General features: G+C 33.1%; 1 protein-coding gene across 1 annotated transcript in view; it reads left to right on the forward strand.

Moving 5' to 3' along the window:
- The window catches only part of ATRNL1 (attractin like 1), an 819545-nt gene that overhangs the window by 336157 nt on the left and 457878 nt on the right, over positions 1–25510 (forward strand). The window contains exon 25 of the mRNA XM_063102060.1: positions 14194–14255. Within this exon, the coding sequence (XP_062958130.1) occupies positions 14194–14255 (62 nt within the window). The remainder of the gene's footprint in view (positions 1–14193; positions 14256–25510) is intronic.

Here is a 25510-nt window from a genome sequence, read left to right on the forward strand (position 1 = left end):
TCACAAAGTGTTCCCTGAGTCATTCACTTTGGCTGACATAGATATGAATGGTATTTATGAATAGGTGGGTGTAGTTTATATGTCCACCTCTATATCTGTTCTAAAGATGATATTGAAACAAGAGGACTTCTTGGAGAGAGTAATATTGAAGCAAGATTTTGAAGGATGACCTAAAATTCAGCAAAGGGAATAGTGCATGAGAAGGAATTCTAGACAAGAGGGTTTGGCTTTCAAAGTTAAGATTAAAGAATTTTTATCAGGGAATAAGAGGAATTTTAAATGGCTGGAAAACAGGTTATATATATGATAGAAAAGTAATGCTGTGGATGATTTTGGTGGTAGAAAGAAGAGAGGAAATGCAGTTAGAAAGTTTGTTTGAAGCCAGATGATAACATGTTTACAGAGTTAATCATTAAATGTGCATTTTAGAAAATGTGCATTGGTAATCATCTGGCTGAAGGATTAGAACTAAAAATACAATAACTGAAATTTTTTAAAAAACTCACCTGATGGACTGTATAATGTAATGGAGATATAGAGGAAAGTGAGTGGATTGGAAGATCAATAGAAATTATTCCATCTGAACAACAGAGAGAACAAAGATTGACAAAAATAAACAGAAACTCAGTAATCTGGAATGATAATGAAAGGTCTAACATTCGGGTCTTTGAAATCTCAAAAGGGTAGCAGAAAGAGTGTTTAGCTAAAAATATTTGAAGAAATAACTTTTAGAGAAAGATATAACCTACTTATTCAAGAAAAATATTGAACGCCATTAACATAAACCAATAGATATCTATGTTCAGACCCATGAGAATTCTACATTTAACAAAAATATTCTTTGAAAATGGAGTTAAATAAAGATATTTTCAGATAAGGGTATTAAGACTAGGTAAATGGTGCAAGGATAGACAAAATGGCCAGTGGAACAGAGTAGAAAGTCAAGGAACACACCATACAATTATGGCACCTTATATATGACAAAGGGGACAATAGTTGATTACAGATCAATTATAGATATAAATACTAAATAAACAAGTTTCTAGAAGGAAATATACAGGAATATCTTTGTTACCTTAGATTAGTAAATATTTCTTTTTTTTAATTTAATTTTATTTTATCAATATAGAATGTGGTTGATTTTTGTGTCCCTTTACCAAATCCTCCCTCGCCCCTTCCTCTCCCCACTCCCACTCATACCTCATATCTGTTTGCTTGTCTTAACCACTTCAAGGAATTGTGATTGTTATGTCTTCTTTCCACCCTCCCATTTGTTTGTATATTTATTTATTTATTTTTAGCTCCCACCAATAAGTGAGAACATGTGGTATTTCTCTTTCTGTGCCTGACTTGCTTCACTTAATATAATTATCTCTAAGTCCATCCATGTTGTTGTGAATGGTAGTATTTCATTCATTTTTATAGGAGAGTAGTATTCCATTGTGTAGATGTACCACAGTTTCCGTATCCACTCATCTGATGATGGACATTTGGGCTGGTTCCAACTCTTAGCTATTGTAAATAGTGCTGCGATGAACATTAGACAACAGGTATCCCTTTGACATGATGATTTCCATTCCTCTGGGTATATTCCCAGCAGTGGAATAGCTGGGTCATATGGTAGATCTATCTGCAATTGTTTGGGGAACCTCCATACCATTTTCCATAATGGCTACACCATTTTGCAGTCCCGCAAACAGTGTATGAGGGTTCCTTTTTCCCTGCAACCTTGCCAGCATTTATCATTCACAGTCTTTTGGATATTAGCCATCCTAACTGGAGTGAGGTGGTATCTCAGTGTGGTTTTGATTAGCATTTCCCAAATGCTGAGTGGATTGGAATTTCTTGTATATTCTGGATGTTAATCCCTTGTCAGATGTGTATTTTGCAAATATTTTCTCCCAATCTGTTGGTTGCCTTTTAACTCTGTTAATTGTTTCTTTTGCTGTGCAGAAGCTTTATAGTTTGATATAATCCCATTTGTTTATTTTTCCTTTGGTTGCCTGTGCTTTTGGGGTCATATTTATGAAGTTTATGCCCAGTCCTGCTTCCTCCAGTGTTTCCCCTATGTTTTCATTAAGAAGCTTTATTGCACGGTCTTTTGTTATTCTATAGAAATGTCTGGATAGTTTTTTCCATTTCTGAGAAAAATGTTATTGGAATTTTGATGGGGATTGCACTGAATTTGTATATCACTTTGGGTAGTATGGACATTTTCACAATGTTGATTCTTCCAGTCCAAGAGCATGGGATATCTTTCCATCTTCTTGTGTCCTCTTTAATTTCTCTCAACAGTGAGAAGTTTGTAGTTTGTAGTTCTCATTGTAGAGATTTTTCACATCCTTGGTTAACTTTATTCCTTAGTTTTTTATTTTTTTGGTGACTATTGTAAATGGGCTAGCTTTCTTGATTTCTTTTTCTGCATGTTCACTATTGGAGTATAGAAGTGCTACTGATTTTTGTGTGTTATTTTGTATTCTACAACTTTGCTGAAATCATTTATCAACTCTAAGAGTTTTTTTGTAGAGGCTTTAGGCTGTTCGATATATAGGATCATGTCATCTGAAAACAGGAACAGTTTGACTTCATCTTTTCCAATCTGGATGCCCTTTATTTCCTTCTCTTCTCTGATTGCTCTGGCTAGTACTTCCAACACTATGTTGAATAGGAGTGGTGAGAGTGGGCATCCTTGTCTAGTTCCTGTTCTCAAAGGAAAAGCTTTCAGCTTTTCCCCATTCAGGATGATACTGGCAGTGGGCTTATCATATATGGCTTTAATTATGTTGAGATACTTTCCATCTATAACTAACTTGTAGAGAGTCTTTGTCATGAACGGGTGTTGAATTGTGTCAAATGCTTTTTCAGCGTTTATAGAGATGATCATATGTTTTTTGTCTTTTCTTTTATTGATGTGGTGTATCACATTTATTGATTTGCATGTGTTGAACCAACCTTGCATCCCTGGGATGAATCCCACTTGATCATGGTGTATAATTTTGCATATGTGTTGCTGTATTCTGTTAGCTAGTATTTTATTGAGGATTATTGCATCTATATTCATCAAGGATATTGGCCTGTAGTTTTCTTTTTATGTTGTATCTTTGTCTTGTTTTGGTGTCAGGGTGATGTTTGCTTCATAGAATGAGTTTGGGAGGATTGCCTCTGTTTCAATCTTTAGGAATAGTATTTAGAGATTTGGTATCAATTCCTCTTTGAAGGTTTGGTAGAATTCTGCAGTGAACTCACCTGGTCCTGGGCTTTTCTTTGTTGGAAGCCTTCTGATAACAGCTTCAATCTCTTTTATTGTTAGTTGTCTCTTCAGATTTTCTACATCTTCTTGGCTCAGTTTTGGTAGTTTGTGTGTGTCCAGAAATTTATACATTTCCTCCAGATTTTCAAATTTGTTGGCATATAGTTGTTTATAATAGTCTTGAATGATTTCTTGGATACGTGATTTAAAGTGCCCTGGATTTTTCAAATTTCTTTTTATATCTTAACTATTTACATTTTAGTATTATATGTCAGAAATTATTTTAACTTCTGAATCATATTTTTAGATTTTTTTATATGAATTGATTTGTTTATTCCATAATATTTTGTCTAATGAGTTGTACTCTACATTTAGACTTTTCTTTTTAACTGGAGACCAAATAATATTTTAATATTTACTTGCTTATTTGTTTTTTCATTTTTTTCAAATTGGTAAAAATTATTTTGGGTAACTTACACACAACTCTGGATTTCTGCATTTGAAACTGACCTATAGTTTGGATAGCGTTAAGTTAACCATGAATATTTCCAGAATAAGCCTGTTTGTTATTCATTCTTCCAAGAATGGGGAAGCTGCAAAAAGAAAAAAAAAGTTTTATCATATTGTCTAGAGATTAAGTAAATATGAAGAATCTTAAAATTCTCTTTGTTATTTACTTAATTAATTATGGGCTGGGTCATTTACGCAAATAAATATGCTAAGGTAGTTCTTTTCCTGGTGTTGCTGATTTTTATTGTAATAAATCACAATGGTCATATTTATTTTTAAGGATTTTAGGAGACTGTAGGGTCATTGAAATTGTTGTCCTTTTGATAGAATGCATATTGTTGTTAGTTGTAAAAATAGAAAATTATTATGCATAGGCATCCTGAAAGTCAAATTGTTTTCACTGTCATGTAGCCCTTTCATATAGAAAATGGAAGAGACAGAGTAAATATGAATGCTAATGAATTTTCTAATTAAAAGAAAACCTCAGTGTTAATAGTAATTACCAAGGTATCTCTGATTATAATATATAAATTTTTAAAGCATCTACTAAGTAAAATCATGTTTTATATAAATACAAAGTATTTGTGAGCAGTTCTCAGTATATTTTAACTAAGTAAACAATGTAAATTTAAATTTTGGGAATGCAAACAAGAATTTCTAAAATAGCCCTTTTTTAAATAATTACAAAATTAACAGCACTTTAATACCTTGCTATTGAAAGTGGGCCAACGGCCAAACAATAGCATTAGCATTGCCTGTCCGAAATGTAGCATTTCAGGCCTGTCCCCTGACCTACTGAATCAGAATCTGCATTTTACCAAGATACTCCAGGTGATTAATATGCACATTAAAGTTTGAGGACCATTGCCTAATAGTAAAACAACAACAACAACAAACATTCCTTTGCCTTAATTCAGGAATTGTTTGCAATATTTCCAGTCATTTCTGTAAAGATATGAAATTGTTTGGAATTTGAGAATTGGCTTATAGTTCACAGCATAATTTAATGAAATATTTAGTGTTCTTTTTCCACATTAGTAGAGATATGATGTTTTTAATGCATTTTAAGTTTTAATAAGCTTTGGAAATATATTGAAACTAGTTAATATTATAATGAATAATTTTTACCTTATTAAACTACACTTTGCATAAACATATATTAAACAAAAGCTTTCTCTTTTCCATCCTATAGCCATATATAGGTGGCAAAAATGGGGGATAATTTTAATGGGGTCTTGACCATTTATAGGAGCACCAGATCCTTTATATGCACACATTTGTAGTGAAAGAGAGCAGAAAACAGAAGTATGATTAGTATGGTTCTACAGCTACTGTCAGAATCCTGCCAATGTCACCAATTATTGGGCTGGGTCAGGGTCTGGAGCTCACTGTCCAGACTGGGTCACAAACCCTTCACATGCCAGGCTGGGTCACCAGACCCCTCACATGCAGGTCTATGAGCTAGGTAACTGGCAAAAAGGTCCTTGGAGCCATAGGTTGCAAAGCATGGCTGCCAGGCAGATGCCTGAGGCAATTGCCAGCCAAGTCCTGGTGCTGCACAGACGCCTGAGGCAATTGCCAGCCAAGTCCTAGTGCTGCACCTATGCACTAGCTCCACCCACATGCAACTTATTTACAAAGAATGTGCTGCACCACTCCCAACCGGACCGAGGGGAGGGGCCCTGATTAAACTATTCTATTTTCCCAATGGTTAGAAACCAATTCTAAAATTCTAAAGTGCTTTTCACCTTTTAAATCACTATAATGACAAGATGCTATTTTTTATATGTATTATGTCATGTATTTTGAAAATCAGACAGCTAATATGTAGCAAAATGCCTTTAAACTATATGAGGATACTTCAAAAAGTTCACGACAAGATTCCTATTATATTTTACTTCTGTTGTATTTTTTCATGAAACTTCTTGAAGTTCCTTTGTACCGATGAGTTTGCCAGTAATTATGTCAGTGATAAAATTCTACTTATTATGTCCAGTGGATACTTGTTAATCCTTATGCTCTTCAGTTCTCTGTGACATTTCTTCCTAATTTCTTTTCTCAGTTTTGACAGGTTTTTATTTTTATTTTTTTCACAGCTGGCTGGTATAGGGATTGAAACCTGGACCTTGGTGTTATCAGCACCACGCTCTAACCAACTGAGCTAACCGGCCAGCCCCTAGTTTATTTAATTTCTAGAAAGTGATGGTGACCTTTGGTGAAAACAAATGAGAAAAGTGTTCTTCCTAAAATATTGAATGTCGTAAATATTAATCATTATTAATATTAACATTTCTATTAGTGTACAAGCCAGACACCAGATTACAAGGAGTTAAGTGAGGATAAGGTCATAAAGAAATTGACATGGACGTGGCTGCACAGACAACATGCACAGCAGCTACAGGAAGCTACAGCCCCTCTTTTCTCCTTTTGAACCATTCTTTTTTCGATTTCTGTTACATCTGTCTTTCCTATATTTGTGACCTCAGTTGCTTCATTAATTTATCTGAGGTTCAATTACCTCATTTGTAAAATGAGGATTACTAGTAGTACTTGGATTATAGGGTTATTATGATGATTAAATGACATCATTATTTAAACAGAACTGTACCTATGATGTAGTGTACATTGCACTAAACAGTCGATGGGTGATGATCGTTTTCTTTTTCTTCATCATCACTCTTATCAATGGGGAGGCAACAGGGTCTTTGATCTTCTCATGATATGCCTCACCTGTTTCAATCCTTCCATGTTTCCCATAATATTTAAGATAAATATATTCTTTATATTTTACTTATCTATATCAGGTTGATTACTTATACTACAAAAGTAATACAGAAATGATTGCTTATAATAATAAGCAAAACCAAAAGGTTTAGTTTAAACTATTTAGTTTAATTAACTCTTTTTTTGTAGCTTTCCAAGGTGAGTTTAGATCACTGCCATTAGAACTTTACTGTTTTTGAATACGTGACTCTAAAGTTATAAATTAACTTCAATGCACTGCTGTAGCCACATTTCAAAAATTGTGATATGTTGTATTTCTATTTTCATTCAGCTCAAAATATTTCCTAATTTTTTGTGATGTTTTCTTTAATGCAGTAGTTATTTTAAATAGTCTCACTTAATTATCAAATACATGGGAATTTTCCAGGTGTTATTCTTTTTATGAATTTCTAATTTCATTTTCTCTGTGGTCAGAGGAAACTTTGTATGGTTTTAATCCTTTTTAAATTTATTAAGGCTTTTGTTGGAGGGAGGAGGCAGCATGTGATTTATTTTGCAGAAAATTTATGTGCTTAAAAAAAAGTTAATTCTACTGTTTCTTATTCTTTAAATCTTAGTTGGATATTTGGTTAATTGTGTTGTGCAATGTATTATATCCTTCCTTATTGATTTTCTTTCTACTTTTTTCCCCCCAACAATTACTGAGAATGTTTCGGAGATTTCCAACTATATTTGGTGACTTTTTTCTCTCTTGTTTCAATACTCTCAGATTTTTTTTTGTTTTTTTTTTTAAGTTGTATGAGTTTGTGCATATGCATTTACATTGACTAATATTCCCCTGTATTGACCCTTTTATTTTTATGAAATATTATCTTCATCTTTAACTCTACTTTTTGCCCTACCAAACTACTTTGGTTCCCATATACCAGTCCTCTCTCTTTATTTCATTCTTCTGATTATTTTTACATTCTTCATTTTTTCTTTTAAATGCTCTTTTTTTGTCTCAATATTGCTAATTCTTGCTTAGCCTTTTTCTCAGTTCGAAATGTAACCTCCCCTTATACCTAACTACTTTAAGTTACTGTTCTCTTGCAACTGGTACATTCTTTAGCTTATCACAGTTTATTATAAATATTGCTCTAATTATTTAGCCCCTAGTAGCCCTTGCACTCTTACAGTAGAAACTATCTTTTTCCCCTCTATATCTTCAGCATTTAGCTGAAGTAGCTCAATGACTAGTTTCTAAATTAAGAGATGACTAATGTGTTTCCCTTGAGGGAAAATTATATGGATAATATATGCTTTTTTCTTATACTCTTTTTGAAAAGTTTTAATATGTACTGTTGATAGTTTATTGGTGTAATAAAGGATTTACTTCTCTTATTTATAGTCACATGGGCTTTTTGTAAAACGAACAAACAGGTACTTTCTTCCCCCCAAATGAAATTTTATTGTAAATTGTTTTACTAGTTAAGATTCTTTGTAAGGAACAGAAACCATGCATAACTAACAAACACAAGGAAAATGTGTTATTAGTATAAGGTGTTTCTAAAATCATGAAAGAGAAGAATAAATCATCAGGTTTGCAATAGGCAGAAAGCTGTCAGTTCCAGCAGTTTTCAGTTGTATGAATTGCTTGACATTCTTTATTGTATGTTACTGCTGTAGTGAATGAAATCTCGTCGTTTCTTCAACCCAACCTATAATTACTCATTCAAGATCTAAAATCTTGGGTGGATGAGTCCATTTGGCAAATTTAAGTCAGAACGGTGGGAGAAAAAACATTCTGTTAGAAACGGCTTTTTGGCTTCTATGCTGGAAGGTACGGGACTTGGATTCACTACCCCAACAATAATAATAATAATAAAACATTTCAAGAAAGTAATTTCTTTTGGGGGAGGGAGATATTTGCTGGTGACCAAAAATCAACAAATATCTACTATCATGGGTAACCTTGATAAAAGCATATTACTATCTAGGGAATATCTTTCTGAAATCAATATTTGCTTATTTTAGGAAAATATTACAGATTTGACAGGTAAATAATGCAGTTGTTATTAAAGTGAGAAAGGAGGCTTTATTTATTGTTTTTTAAAAAACATGCAATTAATTGGTGCAAGGTAAATTATATATAATTAGTTTTTCAATGCCAGTCTAATGTGGATATTCATATCTTGGTCTCCAGGTGACAATCATTTGCTTTCTTAGTGGCAGTGTAGATGTTAAGAACACAGGTCCTAAATCAGACTGCCTCAATTTCAAATTTTCCATTTAAAAGTTATGATTGGAAGGAAGTTTTTTTTCAGTTCTCAGTACTTCAATTTCTTCCTCTGTAAAATTGGTGATGATAATAGCACCTACCTTTATTAGTTTTTCTTGCTGAGTAACAAATTACCACAAAATTATCAGCTTAAAACAAGGCTCATTTATTATCTCAAACTTTCTGTGAGTCAGGAATCTGGGCACTGGTTAGCTGCTCAGCGTTTCACAAGGTTGAAATCAGGTGTCATCTGGGATTCAGTTTCATCTGAGGCAAATGGACTTCTTCCAAGCTCATTGGTTGTTGGAAGACTTCAAATTCTTGGGGTTGTTGGACTGAGGTCCCTACTTGCTTGCTACTGTCAGTCAGGAGCTGTTTATAGCCCCTAGAAGTTGGCCACTGTTCCCTGCCACATGGCCCTCTCCACAACATGGTGCTGTGCTTCTTCAAGGCCAGTTATAAAGCTTCTTTTTTAAAAAAATCTCTCTTTTTGGTCTGACAAAATGGAATCTGACATGATGTAACAATCATGGGAGAGATTATTCCCATGACTATCTTTGCCATAAAATGTAACCTAATCAGGCGAGTGACTTTGCCATCACATTCATAGATTCCATCTACATTCGGAGGGAAGGAATTATATGTGTACACAGGGAATGGGAATCTTTGGGCCATTTTAGAATTCTGTCTGTATGCTACTTTAGAGTATTTATGTAGATTAAGAAGAAAATACACATAAACCAAAGTGTATGGTAAGTAGTCAGTGTTAGCTATAATTATGATTGTTTAAGTGCAGAGTTTCTTATTGTCATAAAAGTAGTCATCAGAAACAGAAGTGGCCTTCAAATACCAAGAAGTTGTAATGTAATTACTAACTGGATTGTAGACTAAAATATATTTTATTAATAAAATGTCAACTCAGATTTAAATATTGAAGTTAATGTCGTATCATTCAGATTCTTTTTACTTATTATGTGATATACTCTTTCTCTCTGAAACTTTTTCTCTTTTCTCCCTTAAGAATTTTCAAAATATGTGATACTTTTTAATTTTACTCCAGTGCGTTTTGGTGTGGGTATTTCAGTCATTCATCTTTTTTTTTCCTTTTTTAGTTCAGGAAAATGTATATCCATTATGCCTTCAAATGCTTCTTTTACACTGTTTTTTTTGCCACTTTGAGATTTTTATTATTTGTCTGATCATACTTCTGTTTCTATCCTTTTATCTCTTAGCTTTTCCTTTACATTTTCTGTTTCTTTTTTCTCTTTTTCTTCCTCTTCAAGCTGGTCTTCCAGTATGCTAATTTTTTTCTATTCATGTATCCATTCATCCTACTATTTATTTCATTTATATTATTTTTTAATGTTTCTTGATATTGCTTTCACATTGTTTATGTTTTCCCTTATGTCTTTTAATGTACTTATGGGGATAACTTGAAATTCATGGGCAAACTCTTTATCCCAGGGATACTGGCTACTCTAAGAAGTGTTGCATAAAGGGAAAGGCCAGGCCCCAGTCTGTGTAAGACTCAGTGATTCAGATGTTAAAAGGGGTTTTGAAAATCCCTCAGATGGAAAGTTTCAGGGCACTAGAAAACTGTTATTTCCAAATTTGTAGCTCAACTCAGGCCTCTTTTTTAAACACTAGACTTGCACATCCAGCTTCCTTATTGACATGTCTCCTTGGATGTATGATAACCATTTCAAAAACTAGTATGTCCAAATATGTATTCCATAACCTTTTCTCAAAAACCCATTTTATTTCATTGCATTATAAGCATGTAGAAGACATCGGTATGAGTTCACATATTAACAGGGACGTCCGCAAACTGGAATGCATTTAGAAAAGGTAAACTGTATCTGGGAATTATAACATATGAAGAAGCGTGAATCAATGGGAACTTTTACATGGAATAGAGTTGTAACTATTTCTACTTATCTCTAGGAGTGGAATTAAAAGCAGTCAATAGATGTTATAGGGAAATTATATTGCAACTTAAGATAAAATTTCCAAAGCATAGAGTTGTCCAAATGAATGGTTCTCCAGGTTTGACAGTGAACTCTTCTCTTCCGAAATATTTGAGTAGAGGCTTTATTTCAGTGAGAAATAGTGTAGAGAAGTTATATTTGAATTTCTGACTATTTCTAGTACTTTATTACTCTATAATTTTATAATCACATTATAAGATTTTACATTTCATATAAATAATTTTTATATCTGTTAATTATTAGAATACTTGTAGAAATTGATAAGTGTTTGATTTATGAAGTTTCTTTTTTATATTATTTATTTTTGATTATACATATTTATGGGATACAGAGTTGATTCTCAGTATTTGTATATAGTGTGTGAAGATCAAATCAATACTATTGGCATGTTCATTGTTACAAATCGTAATTACTCTTTGTGTCCCTTACCCAATTACTCCCTAGACCCCCTTACCTCCCCTTTCCCACCTCTAGTAACTATGGGTCTGTTCATCCCTCTGCAAGTTCCATGTTTTATTGTGGTCTTTCTTTTATTGGAAACTTTGGGAGGCAGTAGATTTTCTGGAAAAGTCAGAGATGATGAGATACAAACAGTTTAAATGCTGTTTTATATAACAGAAAGCCATTTCAAATTCTTTTGGAAACTAGTGGACTATGTAGTAAATATATATGTATCAATATCTATGAATATGGAATATTATACAAATATTGCATATTAAAAATATTATAAATGTTTTTATCTTTAGAATTAGTATAAAAGTAAAAATAAGTGGAAAATTGTTTAAACTAGTTTGATCATACAGTAAAGATTTTGACTGAAATAATATTAGTCTTACTATGACATTTCCATTCAAATAGTTTTTTAATAAAATAGATTTTGTCACAAGTTGTATTATCAAATATGTTTTTGTTTTGTACCTGCCTCCTGTTCCTTCCATCAACAATTTTTTTAAACTATTCAATTTTATTTTAATTAATAAATATATTCTAGAAGACTTTTAGTGTGAGTTACATGTAAAACAAGCAGTTATCATGGTATAAAAACTTCATGTGCATAAAGGTTGTGATAATAACTGCTAAATTAGAAAGCAAATTTTGTCTTCTCATTCTACTAGCATTGTTGTGGCTCAAATCTACTGGCTCTATGTTTTTTATGTTTATGAAGATGTTTGAGAAACGAAAGTTTTTGTTCAGAATTTTTCAGTTTGTTATAAGTGCTGTACCAAATTTTTGATAGTAATTGGAAATTTTTTCTTTTACTTCCTGTTTCTGAGTTAATGTGTATTGTAAAAGTTTAATTCCTATAGTACCATAAAGTCTTATACTCATTAATGGAATTCTAGAAATCAAGAAAATGAGGTTTTTTTTGTCAAATACATAATATGCCTACTAGAGTAGTCAATTTTAAGTAGGTGACTATTCATACATAATTAATCAGACTTTAACTTAGCCATTGAGAGCCTCTTCCATTCTAATAAATTATTTGATCAATTTATGTATTTTGGGAAGATGTTTTAGTTTAATGTAAGTCATAATTTTAAACAAGTTTTCTTCATTGTCTTCTACAAAGTGTTTTGTTTTAGGTTGCCAACCACTTTAGCATTCAGATATCCTTAAAAAATTCGTATTATGACTACGAGACACATAGCAGTGCTATATGATAAATGTGCCAATAATCTGTAAATTAAACAGGAAAAAATTTCCTTTTTTTTTTTTTTTTTGGAATGCTGAGAATCATGCTACTAAGCTGATTTGCATGAGTTTCTAAAGTGAGATTTTATTTTGGTAACACTTATCTTTATAACGTATAATGCCGTAAAATTGAATCTTGACAAAAAAAATTCAAAAATGACAACTATAGCTGCAATGCTAATAACTTAAAAAACAGAAAGTGTATTGAGCTTAAGCACTTTGTATTCTCCTACTTCAGTGCTGCTCATCAACATTTCTACATCACAATTTAAATTAAATTAAATTACATTGAATCTAAATTACCTATTTCTGAGTAAATGGAATTTGGTAATTCAGTGCTAAGTCACTCTGCAAACTGATGTCATAATTTAGATTTAATTTTTTTTTTATGAGAATGATACTAGGAAACATTCTTATTTGCAATTCTAATTTTCATTCCAGACTAGGTGATATCCCCTTACTAATAATGGTTAAGTTATACAGAACAAAAGAGAAAAAAGAACTTAATCTTAATGCTCATGTCTAAATTTTTATCACAAATATATTTGCATTGTGAACATAGAAGACGAGTCATTTGAGCATAAAATAATATGGGAAGATGCTGGTTAAGTAGATATTGAAGTAAATACAAAATTTTATGTATATGATTTGAAAAACTAAGGGTTATAATAAAATATGCTGATAAAGATGCCCTTGTATAATTGTTTTTTTCAAATTGCCCTGAAGGGAGGACACTTACAATAATTATATTATTATTATTATTATTTGTTGCTGTTGTCTTCCACATTACTTCAAGCTTGAGGAATTTATCATATATATTTTCAAATTTCCTTTTTCCTTTTCTTTTAAGCTTTAATTATTTTGTCATTAAACCTGGCTTGGCATAAGTTCATAAAGTGTTATTGGAAATTGTTAACACATTTTATCAATTAGTTAAAAATATATTAAGTATACTATTCAGAAATATAAATGTGAATAATATATAAGAAATAAGAAGCATATTCTTATAGAGAGAAATGGAAGATTTTATGATAGCTACAAGACTGGTTATGACAGGTACTGAAAAAGGAAGATATATCAAGTTTGCAATACAGTGGCAGAGTTGAGTAGTAAAAACAGAGACCACATTGCTCATAAAACTGAAAATATTTACTATCTAGCTCTTTACAGAAAAAGTTTGTTGACTCCTTATCTAAAATGCTATTTTTTATAAGCAATAAAATTGAGTTAGATAAGATGGTATAAGTGTAACATCTATTTTTCTAAGAAAATGTCTTATGAAAAATATTTTCAACTTTTCCATTTGTAAAATAATTCCGAGTAAAGAAGTTCTCCCATTTCTTTACAATAGTAATTTTTTAAAAGTTATTGTTCTCTGAAATCTAATTAAACTCTTTGATATTATCACTTATTAGATGTATTAGTTTACAATGTGGTCATTACTAGATGAAGAACTTCATTTGCATGTTTTAGTGAGGTACATTTAATCATCATAGCATTTCCCATGAAACACTTAGCATACATTCTTGGAAGTAATTTTAGAAAACTTTTTAAACCATTTAATGTTATAATCTTTGCAAAAACCACCATTAGTAGTTGAATATATTAGATATTCTAGATGAAATTTTAATTGCAGCACATATTTGATTTATAATATGGTGAGCCAAATGTCTTTAGGATTTAGAAATATTGTATTTACAAATGCCACAATTCAGAGAAGAACATACATTCAGTTAAGTTTCAAATTTTCTTTTATTTTGATTTTTCAGATTGCATTCTCACAACACAATACAATCATGGATCTTGTGCAGTTTTTTGTCACCTTCTTCAGGTAATTTGCTTTTATTGATCTTGAACTTGTTAAGCCTATATTTTGATATATGTTCTTTCAATCTGTTAGAAAATTTTTCAGTTCTTTAACCTTAATATATCATGTAGCATGTCTTGAATAGTTTTATATGCTTAAATATATACCACCAAGCATAGGGAACCTACTTGATCTATACTTGTGTGAGATTATTTTACTGTTATCCTATTTGATAGCCAATGAATTCAGTGTCCTCTGTTATATAAATAAATGAAGCATGGTTTAATTATGAAATTAATAGTACGTACATCACATGTATGTAGTTACATCTACTGGAATTAAATCAATTCAATAATTTCTTAGGTAATTATTATATATGCTTGACAACATGCTAAGGTCTGTAGTCAGTGAGAAAAAGCATGTCTTTCCTGTCCTGAAGGAGTTTGTAGTCTGGAAGTACTATATATGACTTTCAATAGTGTATCATTTCCCAGAACATTAGTTATGTGAGTATTAGTGGTAAGTTCATAAAAAAGAGTTCTATAATTAAATGACTTTGGAAAATGTTGTGTATACTAAAGTTAAATAAGGCTCTTTTAGGTTTTGAATTGACATTTCTTGTCAGAGTTTTTAATATGCTAATTTGTAATGTATCTTTCTCGAAGAGAGGGTAGAGTTTGTAGCGTTTCTCAAAACATGAACACTCTTTACAGGGAACATTTATCTGCATTTCCATGGGATGTAAACAAAGAAACATAGGTTAGGAGAAGAAGCTGAGTTTCAGTGATAGAATATTTGTGTTGTGGGATCTTAGATTGTCTGGACTGGAAGAGAGGTTATTTTTGCTAACATTGTTATGGGTATATGCAGCTTATGCTGATTCTTTGGGTGGCTTTGTGCAAATTAGACAAATGTGAGTCCTCTTTCTGATAGACATAGCCCCCCATCATGGCACACAACTTTTCAAACAGAGTGCAGTATGAGTTTTGGCCTCCACTCACCAACTTGGCTGAGCTGATTTAGACAGTAAAGAACCTGCACACCTAAATCCTTGATATAGATGGTATGTCAGGCACTTTCATAAACACAAAGTAAACATTATCTTGTTGTTTGTCTTGTCCAGACATCCATACAGTACTTGAATTCCTAATATCTTCTCCACAGGTTGCACATTTTCTGTTAAGGAGTAAGATAGTAAACATTTCAAGATTTGTGGGTTATACGGTCTCTTGCATCTACACAGTTCTACTGCTGTAGTGCTAAAGCAGCCAGAAACAATATGGAAACAAATGGGAGTGGCTGTGTTCCAATAAAACTTTACTATGAAAACATCTGTGGATATATAATTCTCCCAACCCTTGATCAAGCTTATGCCTGAATGCCTTTAATGACAGGAAACTTGCTGTCTCCTGAGATGGCATTTTCTATCATTAGATAACTAGTTGTTCTTTAAAATAGAGCTGAAATTAGTCTCCCTATAATATCACTTATAGTTAACCCATGAGTTCCTATTCATAACTAGTCTTAATTTCTCACCTCCATTTACAGCCTTTCGGATTTTTAAACTCTTTTCTCCAATGTATACATTCCCTGTTCATTTATCCACTTCATTTGTCAAAATCTATGCCGTATTCGTCACTTTGCTCTTAAAACATTTGTTTGTGTTTCTTAAAAAATTACAATTTCCAGAATTTAATTCTGTAAATATATTTATCACTGATATGTGTAGAAAGGACAGTCATACTTTAAATATATCCCTTAAAATGGAATTTGAAGAAACTTCTTAAATATATTTAATGTTTTATGACTTTGTTTTTCATAGTATAAATGAATTTTAAGGTATTAACAAAGTTACAGTGTGTTTTTAGAAAGTACTAGAAATTACAATTGAAAGAGCATTATTTGATGCATTCAGATAAACATTTTTGATGCAGAATAGTGTGGGTGGAAATACACCTAGAAGTTTGGTTATGTGTAAAAATTCACAAATTTGAATATATATATAAATTATTTAAATGTTTAGGGCTTTATTTTAAGCTTTTAAATTTGTGTGCATATTTAAATTCAATAGCTCTTTTATTAAGTAAAAGAAAGCTAATTTTAATGTGTACCATGTCTTAGAGATGAGCCTATTTATGAGGTTGTCATCATGGACAAAGTGAAATAAAATATTCTAATCATAGTGTGAGATAAAATATATTTGATGGGTTTTTTGTCATTTAAATTCTTCCAGTAGTGCAATGTAAATTAGATCATTTTAAAATCATCTCATTGTTAAGAAAAAACATGGACAGAATATTCTGAAGTTTATTAACTCTTTTTTATAAGGCCACTACTAAATTTTAAAAGAGAGGTTTAAACAATTAACATTTATCGACACCCTTCAATAAGGCCATTATTTATTTTTTTTTAATGATTTTTTAAAAATTTATGTTTTTCGTAACATTTATCATTTCTTTGTGGTTATATAACATTCAAGATCCTCTTTTCTGGCTATCTTGAAATATACAATACAATATGATTAACTAGAGTCACCCCAGAGAATCAGAGCTTAGTCTTCCTATCGGACTTTAACTTTGTAACTTTGAACCAGCTTACCAACTCCTCCCCCTCTCCGCTGCCACACCCCCCTTACTTGCCTCTTGTAACCAGTATTCTATTCTCTATTTCTTTCTTTCTTTTTTAAAAATTTACTTTTTCTTAATTGACCCATGATAATTGTATATATTTATAAAGTACAGTGTGATATTTGGGTACATTTATATAGCATGCAATAATCATATCAGGGTATTTAGCATATCCAGCACCTCGAGCATTTGTCACCTCTTCATCTTAGAAACATTTAAAATCCTCTGAATCAGCTACTTGAAGTTATAAAGTAACTTGTTGACTTTGTCACCCTATATTACTACAGACCAATATATCTTATTCTTATCTCTCAACAATTTTGTGTCCATTGACCACTCTTTCTTTGTCTTCTTTCCCCTCCTCCTCTTACCAGTCTCTTACTTTTTACTTTTGTGAGACCGTCTTTTTTAGCTTCCACCTGTGAGTGAAAACATGTGGTATTTCTCTTTCTATGCCTGGCTTATTTCAGTTAACACAATTTTCTCCAAGCTCATCCATCTTCCTGTAAATGACAGAAGTTTATTCTTTTTTATGGCAAATTAGTAGTCCGTTGTGTGTGTGTGTGTGTTCATCTGTTGATGAACATTTAGGTTGGTTCCAAATCTTGGCTATTGTAAATAGAGCCTGCAATAAACAAGGGAGTGCAGTATCCCTTTGACATAGTGATTTCCTTTCCTTTGGATATATACCCAGTAGTGGGATTGCTGGATCATATGATAGTTCTATCTGTACTTCTTTGAGGGAAATCCATACTGTTTTCCATATTAGCTGCACTAATTTACAATCCTACCAACAATGTATAAGATTTCCCCTTTTTCTGCATCCTCACAAGCATTTGTTATTTTCTGTTTTTTTGATAATAGCTGTTCTGAGTGGGGTGAGATGATATCTCATTGTAGTTTGGATTTGCATTTTTCTGATGATTAGTGATGTTGAGCATTCTTTATATACCTGATGGCCATTTCTATGTTCTCTTTTGAGAAATGTCTATTCAGCTCCTTTGCCCATTTTTTAATCAGATTATTTAGTTTTTTACTATTGAGCTGTTTGAGTTCTTTGTATATTCTAGATATTAACCACTTGTCAGATGAATAGTTTGCAAATATTTTCTTCCATTCTGCATGTTGTCTCCTTGTTCTGTTGATTGTTTCCTTTGTTGAGCAGAAGCTTTTTAGTTTGATATAATACCATTTGTTTACTTTTGCTTTTGTTGCCTGTGCTTTTGATGTCTTTTTCATAAAATCTTTGCCCAGTCCAATGTCCTGAAGGCTTTCCCCTATGTTTCTTCTAGAAGTTTTACAGTTTCATGTCTTAACATTTAAGTCTTTAATCCGTTTTGCGTCAGTTTTGGTATTTGGTGGGAGATAGGAGTCTAGCTTCATTCTTCTGCATATGGATCTCCAGTTTTCCCAGCACCATTCATTGAAGAGACTGTCCTTTCCCCATTGTATGTTCTTGGCTCATTTGTCAAAAATCGTTTGACTGTAGCTACATGGAATTATTTCTGGATTCCCTGTTCTCAGTCAGGCCATTATCACTGCTTTTGCTGTTTCTAACCCAGTTATTGGAGTAGCAGAGGTAAATGTGTCAGCTTTTCAGTGTAGCGGTAGTTCTATAGAGGCCAGTTCTCAAACTGTCAGTTTTTTACCTCTACATTATTTGTAATTCTGGTGGTAAGCATAATTGGGTCAGTACTAGAGAGATCATTTACAGACATAGCTTGGCTGTGATCTTAGCTTTTTGTGCCGTCTTTAAGTAGGTCACCTAGCTTCTCTAAATCTCAGTACTTCCATGTAAAGAATTAAAGGGTATTTGATGTTGTTGTTAGACTTTGTGATATAATATAGTAAATTACTAGGAAACCGAAAGGAATTATTCTCAAAATAAACACTTTTTTTCTGGTATGTAAAATAAAAAATGTGTGTCTGAATCTGAAAAGTCTGAATTATGTTAAAGAAATAAATGGAGATATGGTAGAGATCACCACCCCTGCACTTTTTAGATTTTTAATGACGACACTAATTTTTACTGTACCACTGGGATGATGTAATATCTTTTATTTACTATCTTGGCCAGGTGGGGACAGTTTTAGAGGTTGCCACTTGGTCTTTCCCTCTGTTATTGATCTTATCCCACAGGCAAGGGATGCAATGTAGGGGTTAATCCAACTACTTTGTACATCAATTCTAATTATACACTCAAGGACTGTGAAAATTACTCTTGGGTGGAACTATAGACACAGTTGGTCTGCTGTGAGCTGGAATTTGTTATGCCCACCATGGACCCCAACTTTAATAAGGGGCCACAATGACTTTTGAGTTTGGGGGCATCTGTGCCACTTCTAACCTCACCTGATGTCCAAGAGTACTCAAAATATCTGTTCTTCCCTTGTAATGTGTATGGACCCATGTATATACCTGTGTGTACTCAAGAAAATGGCATAGGTCCCTTCAGGTTATCATTTTATACACTTTTCAAGATGTTTCAGGGTTCTTCCCTCTGGGGACCCAGCCATTTGTTTAGTCAATGGGTTCTGGATTTGAAAATTAACTCAAGTCTAGAAACTGAGCAGATGTTCATACTTTTTATTGAGGCAACCACTCTCAGCCTCCTGTTCCACTGTTCTTACTTAAAATAAAACCAGACATGACACAGCACCACTGCTGGCTGCTCACTATTTTGCTCTTCAGGATGCCATCCTTTATTAATCATCCCTATAACTCTTTGTGAGGCAGCCTCTCTGACTCTTCTAATCTTGTTGGTCTAATTATGGTATTTTTTTGGCTCCTGGATTCTGGCACTTTAGCACTGACACATGCCCTCTATTATTGTGGGCCCCTACCACTTCATGACAATTGACAAAACTTACCCTGTCACCACATCTCCTATATTCAGCCCTGTTCTGTAGAAGAAAGCCCAAACTAAACTTCTTTATGATGCCAGTGCCCCTTTCATCAGTATAGCCCTAATGGCCTTCAGAAATGGTGTGTCCTCTGGGCCCTCCCATGGAACATAACCTGGTAGTTCTTCTCACCTTATATAATATATCCATTTCATCATTTTCCTTCTTTTTGCTTCTTTATTCCTTTCTCTTCCATCTGCCAGGGTAACTCAGGCATTTCACTTTGTATTTTTGTTCATTGCTTTTTCTAGGCTTCTAAGAGTCACTCCAACAAGAAGTTTGCCCCATTCTCTGCAGTACTTAGTGGAATATTACATCTCCTGTGGTCCTGAAAATATGTACCAAAATCAATTAAATTTTGTTTATCTAGTATTCCATCTCCTTGATCAAATACCACTAAAATCCACATCTGGTCATACCCCTATGACTCTTGCCAGTACATGCTAGCTAATTCGTGTAGCTGTAGCTGTTTCAAGTATACAATCTATTTCTTCTCTTATCAGGCCTGGATGGGTTATGCTGTGATTAGGCTAGAAGCCAGAAGAGGAAGTGGTGTCAGTCTCTGAGAGAAGAGGACTCTTCAGGGTTTTCCAGCATGGCAGAAATGCTAGTTATTAGGGAAGTGGGCTATAGTACCAACATCCTCAGAAGTATTCATCCAGATATTCCTTTCCTGTATTTCAGCGTCCCAGGTCTTCCCAACCATGGCCCTTACCTTTGCATAACAGAAGTGTTTTGGCTGTGGACTCTATTATCCCTGGAGCTCTGTAACTCTATCAATTAGATCATCAGTGTGCTGCTCATTCATGTTGGCTCTTCCACTGTCAGACAGAAGGGCCTCATTTAAAGCTATAAAAGAGACCCTCTGGCTCTTATATTTAGGCAGGAAGGTTTGTTAATGGCCTTCAGTCTCTCATTAACCCTCTGCAGGTATCAATACACTGTAACAGTAATCAGTCATCTCCACTCTCTTTTGAAGGCATTGTGCCCATCATTCAAATGCCTGAATCACTGTACCTACAACAGTATTTCCTCCATAAGGACATTTTCTCAGGCCACTACTGGTGAAATCTTTAGCAATTTCAGCCTTCTACCTGGAACTATCTTTGCTCCACCTACCAACTTGGGTGTTGTCCTCTTAGCCCGCTAAGTATAGTAAGGGAGCCAGTTCCTCTTACCTCAGGTTTACTCAGCCTGCAAGTCCTTGGAGAAGCAGACATCATGATGGAAATAGACAAGCAAGAAGGAGAAACTCCTATGAGAGAAAACTGGGAGAGAACAGGGGAGATGGTGGGAGAGCTTTCAGGCCATAACACTGCTCCACCTTTATGAAGGAGAGCAGGAAGAAAGGGGGGTTGAGTGAAAGAGCCTGAGAGTGCATGGCAATTCTAAGAAAGTTTAACGAGACCCATGGTATGTCCTTGAGGAAAAGTCACCCATCAGAGGAGTCTTGCATCTCCTCACACCTGCCTCGGCACCTCTTCCATGCTCAGTGACTGAGAACAGACCTAAGGAAGCTTGGCCCCAACAGAGTCATGGATTTCACAGAGCACTGGCTGGGGCCACTGGTCAGGTTTGCTCTCTGCAGTTAGAGATCAGAGAAGTACATTTTGGTGGTTGGTACTTTAGAGTTATTTGTTGCTTGAAGGTTGGTAGAACTGACCTGTAAAACTCTGTGAGTTTGTTAAGGTTTTTTATTATTTTTTATGCTTTATTTTATTGTGGATAGATTTTAAAATTTGATCAAATTTCATTAATATTTAACAAACTACTCAGGTTTTCTATTTTTTCTTGATGTAGTTGGTAATTGATTTCTTTTAGAAAATTGTCCACTTTATATTTCAAATTTATTGACAATTTTTCCAATATTACTATTCCACAATTTCTCCTATGTTAGAATTGTGCTTTCTCTTTCATTGGAAATTTTGCCTATTTTCTCCATTTTATTTTTTTCTTGATAAGCCATGTGAGTGCTTTGACAGTGTTGGGGGTCATTTCAAAAATCAGATTTAATGGCTCCTCACCAGTGTCTTATTGTTTCCTAATTCATTATTTTCTGCTATGATTTCTTTTTCATTTTGGAGTTATTATATTATTTATTTTTTTCTAATTTATTTATTTGAAAGTGTAATCAAGCTCATTGACTTCCAGCTGTATGGTTCTAATGTATGCATTTATGGCTACCTATTTTTTTTTTAATATTCTGCTTCAGCTGTATTCTATGGACTTTAATATGTAGCATGCTGGCCTCACAGAATGATTTAGGAATAGTTCCCTCCTCTTCAGTTTTTGAAAAAAGTTTGGGAAACATTGGTATTAGTTCTTGTTTAAGAGCTTGGTAGAATTCACCAGAGAAATCATTAGGTCCAGGACTTTTTGATCAATCCTACTAGTTATAGGTCTATTCAGTTATTCTGTTTCTTCATGATTCAGTCTTGGTAGATTTTGTGTTTCTAGGAATTTATCCATTTTGTCTAGGTTATCCAATTTGTTGATATACAATGGTTCATAATACTCTCTTAAAATCATTTTTGTTTCTGTAGAATCAGTAATATACTCACTTTGATTTCTGCTTTTTGTAATTTGAATTTTCTCTCTTTTTTCTTAGTCAATCTAGCTAAAGGTTCTCAATTTTGTTGGTCTTTTGGTGCTGATGATTTTCTCTATTGCTTTTCTATTTTCTGTATCATTTATCTGTGCTATAATCTACATTACTTTCTTCTTTCTGCTAGCTTAGGATTTAATTTGTTCTTCTTTTTCGAGTTCTTTAAGTTGTAAAGTTAAGTTGTTCATTTCAGATCTTACTTCTTTTTTAATGTGTTTATAGCTATAAATTTTCCCCTTAGCACTGCTTTCACTGCATCCCATATGTTTTGGTATGTTGTGTTTTCATTTTCATCCTTCTCTAAGTATTTTCTAATTTTCCTTGTGATTTCTTCTTTGATTCATTGGTTGATTGTGTTGTTTAATTTCCATGTATTTTTTGATTTTTTAGTTTTCCTTCTGTTGTTGGTTTCTTTTTTTTTTTGTCTTTTTCGTGACTGGCACTCAGCCAGTGAGTGCACCGGCCATTCCTATATAGGATCCGAACCCGCGGTGGGAGCGTTGCCGCGCTCCCAGTGCCGCACTCTCCCGAGTGCACCACAGGCTCAGCCCCCTGTTGTTGGTTTCTAACTTCATCCCCTTGTGGTTGGAGAAGATATTTTGTATGATATCTATGTTTTTAAATCTACTGGGACTTCATTTGTGACCCAACATATGGTCTGTCCTGGAGAATGTCCTACGTGCCCTTGAGGAGAATGTGTTATGCTGTCCTTTCTTGCATAAAGGGTTTTCTACATATTTGTTGCATCTAGTTGGTTTATTGTGTTGTTCAAGTTCTCTATTCCCTTGCTTATCTTCTGTCTGATTGTTCTATATATTAGTGAGAGTGGAGTTGAATTCTTGTTTTAATCATTTTGAATTCTCTTTGTCACTATTGGCACTTTTTGTATTAAACTGTATTTTGTTTGATATGATATAAATATGGATATATATCTCTTTGTTAGAATTTGCCTTATCTATCTTTTTTTATTCCTTTACTGTCAACATTTTTTTGTCCTGTTATATTTTGAGTGTGTTTCTCAGGCATTAAAAATATCTGGATATTTTTTGTTTTAATAATCTGAAAATCTCTAAGTTTTAAGTGATAAGAAAATAAATGGAAATTTAAAGAATTTCCATTTATTGTGGTTATTGATGTATTTTAATTTATTTCATCCTACTTTTCATTTTTAAAAATGCTTTCTCAGAACAATTCCAAAATCCCAGGTTGTCTCTTTTTCTTCTTTCCTGCTTTCTATTAAGTTGAATGAGTTTCTAATGTTTAAGTTTTTTTTCTTTCTTGCTGTTTGGGAACTATACATTTTGTTTTTTATTTAATGATTACCCTTAGGTATTAATAAGCCTATTTCTCCTAGCCAACACTAATGTAAATCAATATCTTTCACCTTCTGAATCATAAAGGAGCACTAGAAAACTTGCAAATTTTCAGTTTAACAAATCGTTGGCTAATTGTTAAACTTTTTTCTAATTTTGATTTATTTTTCATACAATTTTTTTGAGATACTATTCACATACAACACAATCCACCCGTTTAAAGTGCACAATTCAATGGTTCTGCAACTGTCATTTCAATCAATTTTATAACATTTTTGTCCCTCAAAAAGAAACCGTATCCCATTGGTAGCCACTTCTCACACCTACCACACATCTACAATTCTAGATAATTACTAATCTACTTTCTGTCTATAGATTTGCCTATTCTGGACATTGCATATAAATGGAATCATATAATTTGTGTTCTTTTGTGACAGGCTTTTTTCATTTAGCACAATGTTTTCAAGGTTTATCTGTAATGTAGTGTGTATCAGTACTTGTCTTTCTGTTTATTGCTGAATAATATTCCATTTTATGGATATAACACATTTTATTTCTTCATTTATGAGCTGATGGATATTTGGGTTATTTATCCCTTTTGGCTGTTGTGATTAATGCCATTAGGAGCATTTGTGTACAAGTTTTTATGAGGAGATATGTTTTCATTTATCTTGAGTACACAGCTAGGAAGAGCATTATGGATCATATGGTAAATCTATGTCTAACATCGTGAGAAACTGCCAAACTGTTTTCTAAAGGAGACCCACCACTTTACAATCTTTACAGCAAGGATGACGTCTGACTTTGTCACATCCACACTAACACGTGTTATTAACTGTCTTTTCTATCATAGCCATTTTAGAGGGTACAAAGTAGCAAAAGAGATGATGATAATTTGGAGGAGTTAAAAAGGAAAGGTTTGGGTAGAGGAATCTAAAGAACATAAAAACAAAAGAAGCAGTACAACTTAAGCAGTTGAAAAACAAAAACAAAGATGACCCTATGGAAGTGGGTATTGACAGTGATCAGTATTTTAGGAAAATAAGATATTTAATCATGTTGTACATAAGGATATTTTAAAAGAGAATATAGAAGACATGGAGCTCTCTAGAGGAAATAAAAGTAAAACCTAAATCAATAATAACAGAATTCCTACATCAAAATGGCATAACCTGGAATAAGTATTTGGCATAAACATTTTTTTAAAAAAATTAGCCAAGGACAAAGTACACTGTGAAGGATGAGAAATAAACAGAAATCCTAAAATAAGATTACGGTGATGTATATGTTAATGGAAAGGAGTCCTGAAGGTATGAATTTAGCTAGGTAGAAACAAGAAACGACTTATACTGGAAGTTTACTCAGGAATTTTCTCCGTGGTTTTGTTGTGGGGAAAAAAAATAGATATTTAGGTCTCAACTGCTCTCATGTACCAAAATATTAAATGTGATGGGAGTAAACTAATGACAGTGCATAAGTTATTGGAACTGAGTTAAACCAGTGCTCCACATCTAATTCACAATGCTGAGGTCTGGAGCACTAGAGGCTAGAGCAGACTTCTCTAAGAGTCATGTCAATAACTTCACACTTTCACTTAAGCATTGCTGAACACTTCAAACTTAACATGTTCTAAATTGAACTTACTGTCTTGGCAAATGGCCTCTTTTTTCCAGTTTTTTCTAGCTCAGTTATAGGTATCACTATTACCTAACTTCAATACCTGGTAAGCAACTAAATTCTCTTTTTTAAATTCCCTACATAAACTCCAATCCTACCTTCTGTCTATCAATAAATTGTTATTCAAAATAGTCAAAATGATTTTGTAAACATA

This window comes from Cynocephalus volans, chromosome 7, assembly GCF_027409185.1.
Source record: "Cynocephalus volans isolate mCynVol1 chromosome 7, mCynVol1.pri, whole genome shotgun sequence".
NCBI classification, from domain to species: Eukaryota; Metazoa; Chordata; class Mammalia; order Dermoptera; family Cynocephalidae; genus Cynocephalus; species Cynocephalus volans.